The 14,909-nt window shown below is 46.3% G+C and overlaps 1 protein-coding gene across 1 annotated transcript; it reads left to right on the top strand.

Annotated features, from left to right (window-relative positions):
- Positions 1-1,173: 1,173 nt before the first annotated feature.
- On the top strand, positions 1,174-13,322 carry LOC119397909 (palmitoyltransferase ZDHHC20-B). The gene is made up of 7 exons (XM_049416532.1): positions 1,174-1,443; positions 2,033-2,246; positions 4,290-4,647; positions 8,515-8,668; positions 9,736-9,825; positions 12,508-12,693; positions 13,093-13,322. The coding sequence occupies exons 1-7, from the start codon at positions 1,230-1,232 to the stop codon at positions 13,320-13,322; spliced, it is 1,446 nt and encodes a 481-aa protein (XP_049272489.1). The 5' UTR covers positions 1,174-1,229.
- The last annotated feature ends 1,587 nt before the right edge of the window (positions 13,323-14,909 follow it).

Below are 14,909 nucleotides of genomic sequence, written 5' to 3'. Positions count from 1 at the left end.
AGGCTTGTGTCTCACTATAGAGGGCGACCCCAACGACCTGTCAAGGTTGCACTAATGGCAATGACGTGGTCTACGCAGTTAGTGCAGTGATCAGAATGTGAACCGCTGAAATATTGTCACAGTTGTCAGAGTTGTCACAGCTTTGTCACAGTTGTTTTTCTTTCTTCTGCTGAACTTTCTTCTGGAGAAACGGCAAACGCTGCCGCAGTCTTCTGCAAACACCGTAACAGAGTGTTGATGGCTCTCATGTATTAATCGATGCTGCGTTTAGCCGTCCTTCCTACTATGCTGAACACAACTCATATTTGCAGATGTCGCGTGCGCAGTTCACATGGTGTGACGCTTGGTGCAATTATGCGCTTCTTCCTGGAAATATTACATGTGTGAACGCAACTCATCGCACTACATGCCACCCATATAGGGTTCTTTTCCGAAACATTTTCAAGCACTGCCGTGGCTGCGTAGAAAGAATTTCCATTAGAATCCTATGGTATCCGGTACTTAAGCATAGAGAATGAGGATGGCGTACTTTTTTATTTAATTATGTTGCTAGGCCTCCACTGTATTTGGCGCTATGGAATAGCAGGTACTACTGTGAAAAGGATGCTCAGCCGGTAGGAATGTATTTCTGGGAGAACATACATTGGTTCGAGGAAATCAATAAAGCAGCTGCGGAACCTCCTGAGTTGATCTCAAGAGTAGAGCCACTGGTGGTTTTGCATGAGTGTTAAGTTAGACGAAGCCAGTACGGGGGATGCTGGCCGATTATACGTCCGCCAAAAGTACAGTGTAATTTGTGTATTCTTATTTTCATTGTATTTCGTTCAGAGTTATGCACCAAAGGCAGGCAATAACGAAAAAAAAATCTGGCATGGCTCTGTAGTAGAGCACACGACTACCACGCAGAAGGCCTGGGTTTGATTCGCACTGGAACTGAAGATTTTTAATAATCGTTTATTTGACTCCATATCTCGTTTTTTTGCTCAAGGACAAAGCCGATTTTTCGCCTCTAAAAAATGACACCGATACCGACACCGGCATTTCCGCGAAACGGGCTCTCCCATGCTATCGCATTAATATCTGGGCTATTCACATTTCGAGTGGTTAGCCAGAATTCTGAACAACGCGCGACAGGTTTTTGGCAATCGCCGGTAGCGGGTAAGTGCTATGAAATGAGAAGCAAGCGAGCGCGTGAAATAGCACCTCACGATAAGAAGAAGATACTGAGGATGCCCCGAGGTCCAGCGCGTTGGGTCGACCCGCTCTTTGAATGGCTGCCCGTCATAGGCCTCGTTGCGCTGTTCAGCTGGACGTACTACGTCTATATGAGCGTTCTCTGCGGCAGCCTGATCCAGGACGCCGTTTGTCGTGCTCTGCTTTCGGTCGCCTTCCACGTACTGTTCTCGCTTTGCCTCTGGTCCTTCGTCTACACTATTCTGGCTGGTAAGATCTCTCGCCAGGTTTCGCTGCATTAGTAATCGCACGAATGCAAGATGTTCGCTTGCACCGTATACGCGTGCTCACGGTGGCGATCATAGGCTTGCGCAGGGTTCCCCTTCAGGGGGGGCGAAGGCTCGTCGCAGCGCCCCCCCTCCCTCTTATGTCAATGTATGGCGCTGACACTGCACCCCCCTCCCTATTATGCCAATGTGTGGGGTTGACTTTGCCCCCCCCCCCCCCCCGTGCGCACGCTTATGGTGTCAGTGTGCATTCGTGAGCAATGTTCGATAAAACAATGAAATTACATTTTAAATGTCACAGCTGCTAAACTCAGTTAGCATGTGCAAATATGTTCATAAAGAGTTATGAACACTACGGTATCGCACAGGACAGGGTAAAGTGTCGCACATGACTGTCCATGACTGGACAGTCATGTACGAACTGGCCAACGCCTTTGACACCACTGCTTTGCCCCTTCACCGGAACCGCGTTCTGACATTTCATTCCAAACGCACAAACCTAGGTGGCTTTCCACAGCTTCCATGTAACGTACGAACGCCTGATAATAATGACCGTTAATGGTACTCCGTAGGCCCACTGCAGATTCCTGCATACTTCAGCCTCAGCACCCACGAGAGGGAACGGCTCGACGCGACCAAGGGTTTCGACGAGCGTCGGCAGTACCTGGAAGAGCTGGGCAACAAGCGGGGAATCCTCACGCTGGGCATGGACGGCTGTGTCCGATACTGTGCCATATGCCAGCGCATCAAACCCGACCGGTGTCACCACTGCTCCTGGTGCAGGAGGTACGCAAGTTGGGGAAATTGCCGAAGGCTATAACCTCAGGGGAGTGTGGAATCCTCACATTTCTGCCTTAAAGGGACACTAAAGTGAAGCAATATATCATTTAAACGGATAAACTATTCTTTGATAATAAGACGATAGTGATTTTCACCACAACAGGCTTATTAATAAAGGAAGAGATGAAGGTGAAAGTTCGATTTTTAAGATCTGCGCCGAAATCTAAGCACATGAACGTCCACGCGACGTCATAAATTTCAACTCTGCTTTTTTTTCGTGTTTGGGCATATTGACCAACAAAAGTTGCTGACATGTGGTACCTGAAGTCTCTGGCCTCCAATGAGGACAATGTACTTCATTTTTATGGACTGTGAACTGTGTGGGCCTTAGCAAACGGCATCAGAATCTATGACGTCACGGCAATTTGGTGTGAGCCCTTCAAGATGGCGTCACCCCTCGCATTTTCTTGCGTATTTTCTCGCTTACCTAGTGTCTGTTCTCTTCAACAGTGGTGCTTCTGGTCGTCTGAAAGGGTAATTTGCTTACACGAGAAATGTTTGATCTTCTCTTTAAGTGTTCCTGTATGGACCCTCGCAATATGATCCCGGTTAACACAGGAGAAAACGCTAACAACATTAAATGAGACCTTAATACTAAAACACTTTGTTTACTGCCACCATATAAAAGTCAAGTAATGTGCAGCGCGTCTTTCGGCAAAAAAAAAAAGAAAGAAGACATGTGTGGAGTGTATCAAGCAAAGACGTGGGTCCATGTACAGCAAATAATTTTACGTTTTAACTGCTTGTAAGAGCAGCGGCGGGTTTCGAACGGTTTTTGAACGTTCGTTTCGGCTCACGAACTTATAGCAAATAGCAAGCTGTGGTCGTCGAATGTCTGGCTTCTGAGAAATCGAGCGGGAAGCGAACATTCGAAGACTGGGTGAAGACCGAACTTGTAACAGGTTCCGCCTCAGATGCTGCAGCCAGCGATGGTGTTCGAGCTAGTATTAGACAGAGCATGGCACCTATAGGAGCGAAGAGGTATTGCGAAAAAAGAAAAATGAAGATTGCGTCAATTTGTCGCCAATTATTTGAGCATGTCCTACGCTTTGCATAGACTCACGGTATACAATATGACCAGGATAAACCGAGGGGCGCAACGCACACTTACGTAATAATGAAAGTGGGCATGCAAAAAAAAAAAAAGAAACTGCCCTGCCTACAAAACAATGGTATCATAGGCACGCTGGCATGTGGTGTGAATAAGATTATGGTGCATCTTCGAGCGCACTAAAACGCACATGCGCAGAGTACAAAAAGACACCAGCAACGCAGGACATCAACTACTTAGTGTCCTTTTCTTTTGCGCTCATATGTTCCTTTGTGTGCTGGAACATGCATCATCGCACTGGTCAAAGCCAGCAAACCCTGTTGTCTACGCTGAGTGGTATAAATAAGAGCAGAGCAGAAGCGCATTCTTTCAATTCAAGTTTTACTCATGGCTAAGTCTATAATACATAGGTGAATACCATAGAGACTGTCACTCCACAACGTTTTTACGCAAGCGTTTGATATTGACAGTGAGTGTAGGGCAGTGTGACCAGCACTAGTGGTCGATCAGTTGACCTGGCTATGGTTCCTTTGCCCTCATGCTTTGGGACGTCCCAGCTATCCCTGACGCAAGCGATGTCTATACACTCGTTCATGCTGGTACAAAGCGTGCACCGCTCACGGATTGAAGCGTGGAAATTAGAGCTAAGTAATGGGCGTACTTTCGTTTCCACCATATTCAGTTAGTGTAATGTTGTCATAGTTTCTACTCGGAACATTTACATCACAGCAAACCTTACCTTCAGTGGCCACATTCGCACTGAAATTACGTGGTTATCTCGAGCAATAGCGCGCACGAGCCGTTATGCTGAATGTCTTCAGGTCGCGTTTGAGAACTGCACGCGCAATACCAAGGCACCAAGAACGAGCAAAGCTATATAGTTATTCGAACAAGCCCACCGCGCGACCCTCATTTTCTAATATATCTACTGGCCTCAGATGCGTGCCAAAGATGGACCACCACTGCCCGTGGTTCAACAACTGCGTCTCCTTCACGAGCCAAAAGTCGTTCCTGTTGACCACGGCATACGCGTGTCTGCTGGCCGCTTTCACGGCGACCACGTCCGTCATACACGCCGTCTACTCGTGGTTCAACCCGGGCTTCTCGTTTGCCACAATCAACGTCAGCGTTCTCGTCATAGGCGGCATCTACCTGTCGCTTGGCATCGGCAGCTTCTTCTACATTCACCTGGACAACATGTTCCGCAACGTTACTACGCTCGAGAAAATGCGCGCGACGATGTTCCGAGAGCCCGATGACTCGTTCGACTTGGGCCGCGCCAAGAACGTGGAGCAGGCAAGTATGGATTTGTAGCGTAAACAAATTAGCGCAGCTTGAACTAAATCGCGCAGGGCTAGGTCACAGGGGAGAGGGTGGGCACCTACCTGGTCCTGGCTGGGCTTTTACCTTCTCACCTATCACCTATACTATATACATGGCCATGCTTGCTCTCGCGAAGAAATTTCTTGCGCCAAGAATTTTTCTCTTGCTGTATTTTTATTGCTTCTTTCTTTCTTTCTTCCTTTCTTTCTTTCTTTCTTTCTTTCTTTCTTTCTTTCTTTCTTTCTTTCTTTCTTTCTTTCTTTCTTTCTTTCTTTCTTTCTTTCTTTATTTATTTATTTATTTATTTATTTATTTATTTATTTCCTTCTTCTTCCTTTCTTTCTTTTTCTTTCATTCTTTCGTTCTTTCCTTCTTTCTTTCTGTTTTCTTTTTTTCTTTCTCTCTATCTTTATCTGTGTACTCGTTCTCTCGCCCATCAGAGTTATTGCATCCCACGTCGGAGAAATGGGCGTACGTGTTCTGGGAGCGAAGCCCAAGCGGACAGGGAAGAAGCTTGTGCGTGCCGGTTCATGATGATTACAATTTTCTGTCTACGACACACGGCCAACATTGGGCATAACAGCTCTGCTGTAAAACTGTGCTTAAAAGGCCCTTACACAACCTCTGAAAAATACAAAGAACAAGCGCGTTACTCTCCACTGGTGTTTTCCGTCTTTTAATTATTTAGCTCTTCATTTCAGACAACAAAAATGTCTTGAATACAAGGACAAAAGGCAGATGTTCTCTGCCTGACGGGACCCTTGCACCCGAATGCACAGTCAGAGCATAGACGACAGAAATAACAACATAGATTGTTAATATATACACACGCATTTTCATACAAGGTGAACAAAATGCATAGTTTTACAATAATAAAGTCACGAAACAACAAATAACGATACCTAAGGAACCTATGACTACTGCATACACAACTTGTTAATCTTGAGGACAGGAGAGGAGGTAACTTCTGTCATTTCTGGCCCAATTCGTGGAGGGAGGGAGAGGAGAGGCCGGCTGCCGGCACGAGACGAGCCGAGCATGCGCACTGGGGATGTTGACGACGGCCGACGCCCCAGGTGCGACTAAGAAATGTTCCGCATTTAAAAAAGCAACACGGACACAGCTCTGGTTTAGCTTGCTTTTGATTTTGCTGCTTCGTCTTGTCTTCGGCTCTGTTTTTACGCTTTTTAAAATATGCTACGCCTGACCTGCCTTTCGCCACTTGCACAGTTCCTGGCTTTTTAAATAAGTCGCAATTTCTTCTGCTACAACATGAACCAACTGTTTGAGATTCTATTACCACAAGGAGTTTAGCTAGTTGGTAGGAATTCATGATGGAAGGTAGGCTTGCAGACAGAGAGATAAGTGAAAAGATCGTCGGATATCTTGCATATAGGGAAGAACCGCAACACCTGAACAGTAATTTCGCGCGTAGGACCCCATGTGTGCCGGACTGACAAGTAGCGCTGCATGCCTGCGCATGCGCATATAAATTGTTGTGTCTACTTCATTTTTCGCAGCAGTGCGCCTTTTCAGTTGATAGCCGGCGTTCGTGTTGTGTTGATCTCTTCTCCCGTATTTCAGTCTGCACGCCTACGTTGTTTTATCATGTGTCAGACTGCATTCCTTTTTTTCACCCTGCCGATGTCAGGCGCATGTATACGCATGTATTTACAAATACCAGCACTTCGAGATTATTTCGTGTATGATGGTAATACGATATATTTTTCTATTAACCTATATGCAAGGTTGTTGTCCTTCTGACTTGGACACACGCCGAAATTAATTGTAAATCTTAGATATGCAGACTCGACGAGATATGTAGGTACGGCAATGTGATAAGTGCAGAGAGTCTGCCTTGTGATGCGACTCCGAAAAGATGCACCGAAGTGTCTCTAGGAGCTCCGTAAAGTGGTTCGAGCTTGTAAAAATCTTTCTGAGCTGTACAGAACAGGGCAATGCTTGTGGGCTCGTGCCGGGTCCCGGTTAAGCTTACTGTTAAACTGTTATAATCATGACAGATTTAATATTTACCTACATTAGTTACTTGTGATCGTACGATCATTTTAAAGTTTTTCCAGCGTTGCAACGTCTTCGTTCTAGGTATATCCTCCATATATGGGCAACATTTCAATGCCAAGATCTCATGAACATTTCTCTATGCCTGTGCGAATGTAAAAGTACTTTCTTCCGCATTTCCGTTACAAATATTCCAGCACTGCATTAAGTGAACCAATGAAATATAGCGAAAAAAAGCGCGTAAAATATGAACGCAAGGTACTTATAGAGCAATAGATTTTGTCTGTCGGATTCGTTGCTGTGTTAATCACCCCACTCTAAACCGAAAAGTAAGGAGGGAGGGTGGTCTCGGGTGCGAAACTATGTAAAGCGAGAGGCACAGGTTTGTTTGTGACAGCTAGCTGTCTTCGCTATAACACATTGTACCAACTTTCTTGTTTCTTTGTTGAATACCATCATGTGCAGACCCATATGTAGGTGTACTTGTACACGTTAAAGAGAATAAGTAATCGATTACAATTACTTCCTGTAAAATGTAATTGTGGTCAATTACCGAAAATAATTGACAGTGGTCAATTACCAACCCAGGAATGTAACTGAGCAATTACAGAAATGTAATAAATTACTTTTGCGTTACTTTCCTTCAAAATTTTATTGCTGTAACACAATAACACAAGTTCACACAAACTATAGTATACAACGAACTACTGTGGCTTGCAAGGTTGGAGGCTTGGATGAAGGCTGGAAGGCTTACTGCGGCTTCTGTGGTAGAGTGTTACGCGTTAACTTTCAACGGGTGTTGTCTTTCAAAGTTGTCGTTAGTGATTCTTCCACGTTTCCTCGTGAAGAGGTCAGCTGCTACAGTGAACACTCTCTCAACGAATGCGCTGGATAGGCAGGGCAGTGTTTAACGTAGAAACACGTTGCGCACCAGCCCGTAGTTGCGCAGTGCTTCGATGCTTGTGTCCATGTCCCCTATGAAGCGTCACGCTTTGCTGTTGCTGGCGCTCGGGTAAGGCGTAGAAGGTAAGGGGAAGGAAAATGGGAAAAAAATAGACACCTTAGGGACTTCCAGTCTGACAGGATGGGGGGGTCTCTACAGAGTGGTGGCATAGTTTGCAGGAACCGAATTCCAGGAATCGTGAACTGCCATAGAATAAGGATTACAACATGATTTTAGAAAAAAAATGAAAATTATTGAATAACTGTAATCGGTTACGATAAAATATAATTGAATTACCCGGAGCACTGCAGTTTCGAAAAGTTCATCGATTATATTAGAAAATTACAAGAAAATGTAATTGATTACAAGTACTGGATTACTTATAACGTGTTACGTACAGCTCTGTAGGTACGTAAAGAGTGTCGCGAACAAGGTTGCCTATATCCATAGCAAACATCTTGACAAGGAGGTGAAGTTTGAAAGGACAAAAAAAAAAAAAAAGGAGGGCCGGCCTTTTATTTTTTTTTTCTCTCAACCTTGAATCTGAATCTCTTCTCAGGCATCCTTGTTTTCTGCCCGCTGTTGATACAACTTCTTCGCTTTCTCCCTAGTCAGTGGTCTCGGAGCTCTGCTGTTACTAGGCATAAAAGAGTTCGTACAAATTTATGACAGACTCACGTCGGTGGCCGTGGTAATCAGGAATGAGAGACCTTGCATCCATAGTGATCCTGCATATAAGGTGACTCCACAGCAGACAGAGACAGAAGAAAGGTGACACAACACGGCACCACGTTCGCTTGTATACCCTACAGTTCATGTCCGTTATAGCGCTAGCATCGTATGCCTTATGGAGTGTGTTACGCGTGTCCTTGCAACAGGTGTTCGGTCAGTCTAAGCCCCTGTGGGTGTTCCCGTTGTTCACCAGCCTCGGGGACGGCACTCGCTTTCCCACGAAGTTCCACCCCGACCCCGACCACCTGCAGCTGCCCCTGGTTCTTGCTGCGAAGGATGGGCCTGCTGGAACTCCGGGCGGTAAGTGTGAAGATTTGAACACATTTGAATAACCAAATGTTATGAGTGATGTCGGAGGTGCTAGGTGAACACCGCACTCTACAAAAATACAGCAAACAAACTGCCGTTTTATTTCTTCTACATATAGTATAGGTAGTTATTCCGGGGCCGAATTTACAATGCTTCTCTTGGGTAATTGTGTTTTGCCATTGGCCGGCTGGCGCCACTGCTGATATATCGAGCATCACGATATGCTGCAGTATTATCTTACGAATATTTCTATATAGTGTATCAGATGCATTTGTGAAAACTTGGATACTTGAGCTTCGTCTCAAGAGTAGAACGCGACAGCGTGATCGGGCCCCGTTTGCATCGTGTTCTCATTCGCTTGCGAGGCTTCACTTCTCATTGGACAGCTCAACTGTACCACGACGAAAAGAGGGTCTCGGCATGTCACATTGGTCTCTCCTAGAATGCATGGCTACTGCAAGTGCAGTTGTGAAAAGCCCACTACGCCATAGTTATTCATACTGCTAATCTGCGAAGTACCCACTACGCGTCGGTGAGCCAATACGTGCAGGTGCACACTTTGTTGATGCTGTTGTTGATGCTGATGATAAATTATGCCTGAGACCTTTGTAATGGGTGGACCTTTAAACAATACACTCTGCGCAATTCAGGTAATGTTGCGCCTGGCGCATTTTTACCCGTCTGCCACGCAACATAAAAAGTGTTAACAGAACTTCTCGCACTATAGACTTCACACCAGTCATGCTTTTTTTTATTCTTTTTTTGTCTTTAGAAGCAGTTTCAAGCACTAGAGCGGCTTTGTGTTAGAGCGCCTGAATGTCACGCACAAGACCTGCGTTCGACTCACCCTCGAAACGAAGACTTTACAGCGAAGCAGCATATTTCTATTCGAAACCGCAATTCGTCCGTCGTATGTACGCAAAAAATTACTAGCGCGTTTTTTCGCCGGAAATTATAAAAAAAGCAGGTGCGAATGCGGATGAGTGCTAAAGTAACAAAAGAGAAAGCGAGGCGCGCCATTGGCTGCGCCGTCTGTGACGTCATTCTCTCCGTTGCAGCCCAGTACGCGTGCAGCACGGGTAGCCCACGCATCGTAGGAACTCCCGAACAGCAGGCGGCTTACGAAGCTCAGCGTCGACAGCAGCTCCGTAAGAGAGCTCATGTTCGGCGTGCCAGGTGACCCTCGACCACTGCGCGTGTGCTGCGTACGTTGTCGACTACATAAACAAAATCGATCGGGATTCCTAATTTGGAAGAGGCCCTTGTCAAAATCATGGAGGAGAACCTGAGTACTCCATACAGATGATTAACCAGCAGAGCTGAGACGTGTTGCCCCGGTGTGGCATCAGTAGCAACAGTGAAAGCTATAGTACTAACCGCCCGTGTCGTCGTCCTCGCCTTCTTTTGTGTGCGTGTTTTTAGCGGCAAGCTATGCATTCACTAGTACTAACCATTTTTATTAACGCATTACTAAATCCAATGAACCGCTCATTGCACTCCTCCATGATGGCAATCATGCGAATCGCAGTGTGCGAAATGTGAAATAAACTCTGCGATAAATCCAAGTGAAAAGTGTGTGTACCCTCATTAAGAAAACAAAGACTTGAATAAACTGATTAACCCAGTGATAAACACAGGGGACGCACGTTTCAGCTTTGCTGGTTAACCATCTGTGCTTGGGCGGTTATATTTTTATAATTCACTTATTTGCATCCATCTCGATTCTTCGCTCACGGACAACGCCGATTTTTTTTTTCTCACAACTAACGACGCCGACGCCGATATTTCAGCGATACCGCTCTTTAACGCTAGCGCGTTCATACGGGCTCAGATACTTCGTACCTTTAATGTGCTCCCGCCCCTTCCCTGAGGCGTATTAGGGACGTGTAAATTTTTTAAATGATTTTTTCCTCATTTATGCAAATGCCTTAAGTTTATTTTTCTTTTCCTGAATACTCTTTAAAAGAAAACGATAGGCCGGCGCCGAGCGCGCTACACTGTCATAGCGAAAGCTGGAAGAGCGGCCTTTCTAGAGCCCGTTCTAAACTCTCTTGGGGAAACTAATCCAAGTACACAAACAAGGTATCCACTACGCCACAAATCATAGTTTTTGTGAAGCAGGGAAGTACCCACTATACCCTTCTTCGTCTTTCTGCGGATAAGCGAGGTACGCCCTACGCATCTGTAAGGTATTATGTGCACTTTGTTGATGTTGCATGTGGCTGATGACGATGAATAATGGCTGAGCACCTTTAGTGGGTGGGAAGCAGTAATCATACACTCGTCGACAATTAGCATTGTGTGACGCTTGGTTTACTCTTCTGCCACGCTAAATCACACAGGTTAACGCTATTCCTTGCCGGACATGATGCCTGTGTAGGATATTTTTGCAGAGGAGTTTCAAGTACCAGCGTGGCTCTGTGGTAGAATACTCTACTGCCACGCAGTGGGCCTGGGTTCATGTCCCATCTGATCCTGGGTATGTTTTATTTAATTTTTTTTTTCTTATTTCGCGCGATGGTGGTTACGGACACCGGCGACGCACAATTACCCCACTGCGGTTGTATTTTGATAAGAGCTTCTACTCTAAAACGGAAGTAACTTCGGAGTAAAACGGAAGTAAGTAAACGGAATGCTTGGAAGACATACATGGTGTCACTCAGTGCCCGTGCCACTAAAATTCTTGAAGATTGTCACGCTCGCTAGGTGTCGTCTTCTTGAGTTATGAACGCACGTCGTCGAGGTTATGAGAACTGCCAGGCAGATGAGCAACGTGGGCATGGACGCTATGTGAAGCACACGTGCTAATTAATCATCCGCCTTTGAAGCAGCGTTGATGACCAGGTGTGCCATTCACTAGGCTGCAGTACCTTTCAGTGACTACGCCACTCGATGTCTGTCAGAGACAATACGTTAGAAAGTGGTCGCCAACTTCCGTTCACATCCCGGCGGAGTCAGTGACACAAGTCCCACGATTGCCGGTGGACAATTAACAGACTGGACTCCGACAGAAGGCAAACGCGCGAGGGGAAGACTGAAAGTTAGGTGGGCAGAAGAGGTTAGGAAGTTTGGGGGAATAACGTGGTGGCAGCAAGCACAGTACTGGGTTATTTGAAGAAGCGTGGGAGAGGCCTTTGCCCTGCAGCGGGCATAGTCAGGATGATGCATCTTATGCAGAAGAACAGTCGGCTTGGCTTGTTGGTCTAACATCGTTATAACTAGATTTAGCTCGAAAATATTAACGCACACACAAGAAGAAAAGCGACTGACCAGGACGAGTGGGACTGCCTGCTGTTTATTTCGTTCTACACCCTTCCGATATGTAAAGTGAAATCATGCACATCTATCAAGCCCCCTTTCTCTTGCAAAGGTGAAAAACCGCAAATCTAAAATTGCAAGAATCTCACTGGTCAATTTCTCTTTTTTTTGTTTCGTTACTATTTTGTTCTAGTTTTCATGCATTTATTCCCACCCAAATAAAACTCCTGTAATGGTTGTTGCAGTACGAACAATTAAGTGAATAAATAAGTACAATAGCACGCTTCGTACCACATGCTTGCGGAAATACCATGGCTTTGTAGAAATAACACGGTTCTGAGGAAATTTGATGCGAGACATGCGTTTCGGTGGTCGCGCAATGGGACTTTTTAAAGGGACCGTTCAGGATGCTGACGAACGCGACAAAGAAGACGCCACAGCTATATACTGCCCGAAAAACGCGTTCTGGGAAGGCTGCAACGTACAATATAACTCTACGTTTACGCATACCTTACACTTCTCAGAAAGGAAAACCTGCACCCGTCTGCCCCGCTGTTCAGTTGTCTTCACAGGGATGAATGGTCTCAGGTTTCACAGCCATAGCGCCACTGCTCCCGGTACAAACCCAGCAAACGACTTTGTGCATGCTTTTGACCTTGATGCTCCGCGAACGTCCACGTTCGCTGTCATAGCAACGGACATGCGCACTGTCGGTTTGTCCTCTCCCGCGCCCCCATCTACGTCGGTCGGCGAGTGCCGTGAGCCAGAGAGCACTCGGGCCTCGACACCACAATTTCTTTCACATTATTACCGCGCCATCAATATGAAAAGAAATGTGTACAACGTGCCTCGGCTTGCCGCGCGCGTACCACTGCCGCGGTATGCTTCCGCTGTAGCTGCTGCTATTGGTCGACAAGCTTGGTTTAACCGCATTCGACCACGGCATTTTTTTTTTTTTTTGTACGCGGACGGAGTCAATACCAAGTGCGTGCGCCATTATTGCGCGTGTACGTTGTAAGTGTTCCTTTCTAGTCGTCGTGTATTTTGCGCAGCGTTAAATTTTTCCTGTATGCTACACCAACTCGCCCACATCAAGCTCCTCCTGCCATTAACGGCTCCACTATATATACTATACGTGTACATTTCTCCACGCGCAGGTGGAACAGCACGTCCGGCACTGGTTCCCGCCGTTCTTCCTGCGACAATGGCTCCCGACAATGGGTTTGCGGTAGCCCGACCCCAGGTGCCATACAGAGGCCCCTCGCTGGTTGGCCATACGCAAACAATCCCCAAGCATGCCGACTACCCCCGGATGGCGCCGCTACAGGCACCCGGCACGCCTGCCGCAGCCCAACAAGCGGCGCGACCATCGGCAGCGCTGCGTTGAACTTTTTCTGTAGCGTATGCATTAAGATTCACTATTTAAACGCTTTATTTGATGAAATACAGTTTCGAGAACAAAAAAGTTCGGCAGATTCCAAGCCTTGTGGGAATCGGTTTCATGCGAAGGAGTCAGCGAACAGTTCTATGCTGCATTTTTTTGCTTTAAGGCAAGCGTTACGACGTGGATCGACGTGTTTTTATAAGTGCAGTAGTTGTTTGCACATCGTGGGCTTACCAGGCACATCGACAACGCTGGCGTTTACAGGGTAACGTATGGTCTGAGATAACGTCAGCACTCATGTTGGAGCACATACGTCAGTATTATCAAAACGAAGTGCACATTACGGTACGACGATGTGGATATCATACGTAACATTCGTTAGCGTATTCCTTCGGGGTCGAGTAACGCTTGAACATAGCTTGCTGAATCATAGGAATACAAATATATATTTTATTATAATTATATATGTTATATAATTATTAGACTACTGCAAAAGAGGAGCTAATACTGGAACCACAGATGTTAACCTGACCGCCTAGGTTAACCGCGTATATGTTAAGATGTTAACCACCTGTATCCTAGAAGTAGATATGTAGTGTTTAGTGCTATGTTATAAAATTAGATAGCGAGTCCCTGAAGCATAACTGACGTTGGGCAGACATTAGGCCTGCATAGGGTGTTTTTCCAAAGCAGCTTCTACACGTGGCAGGGCCCTGTGGTAGAATACCCGACTGCCACGCAGAATGCTGGGTTCGATTCCTGCTGGGATCATAATTTTTATTCTTTGCATTCGTTGGGTCAACGCTGCCGATGTCAGTTTTTCTTAACGCGCGTTTAAATTACCAATGTCTGTTCTAGCCGTTCCTAGTTAGAGATGTACTGTGAATCACCTGTGGCGCATACCCGTACCACACAGCCCGTGGTAAACGGTTATGTGCCGCACGTGTCTGGAGGAAATGGTTTGACGACGTACGCGACAGGATTTTTACGTTATTATTGCGATAGCAATTATAGGGACGCTCTGTAGATTTTTGCCGTTGCCATCGCCGTCATCCAAAGTGGAGCAGCCGGGCAGGTACTCCTCCCAAGCCTTTCTAGATGGGTCGGGGAAAGAGGCTGAGAAAGAGAGTGAAGAGGCAAGACACGAAGCCACGACGCGAAAGGTGTCGGCAGGGGCCTGACAAGTCGGGCACGTGCCAGAGATTTTCAGTATGAATTGCCGGACTACCGCCGGAATAAGGAACGTATTAGTCTGAAGGCGGCGTAGTCGTCGTTCGAGGTGCTCGCGCCGCAATGCTCGTCATAATTACTTGGAATTCGTGAGTCGGAATGCACTACGTCATTACTTGGAGTGCACTACAGCTTGTAATTTTTGTTATTTCTTGTTCTACATTGGCTTTTCTGTGAATTCCACACCACCTTGGTTTGGCAGTGCATTAGTGCGGTCGTACGTGGCAACAATGAGTAGACTGCCTACTGGCAGAATGCCCGAGGGGTACCCCCCACCCCCTAAAAAATTTCAGGCTACGCCCCTGCTTCACAGAGTGGAATGGCTCCAACATTTTACAGTGACGCTGTCTATAGGGAAGC

This window comes from Rhipicephalus sanguineus, chromosome 6 (assembly GCF_013339695.2).
Source record: "Rhipicephalus sanguineus isolate Rsan-2018 chromosome 6, BIME_Rsan_1.4, whole genome shotgun sequence".
Taxonomy (NCBI): domain Eukaryota; kingdom Metazoa; phylum Arthropoda; class Arachnida; order Ixodida; family Ixodidae; genus Rhipicephalus; species Rhipicephalus sanguineus.
The sequence above is the reverse complement of the archived record's forward strand: the minus strand, read 5'-3'. Positions and strand labels throughout refer to the sequence as shown.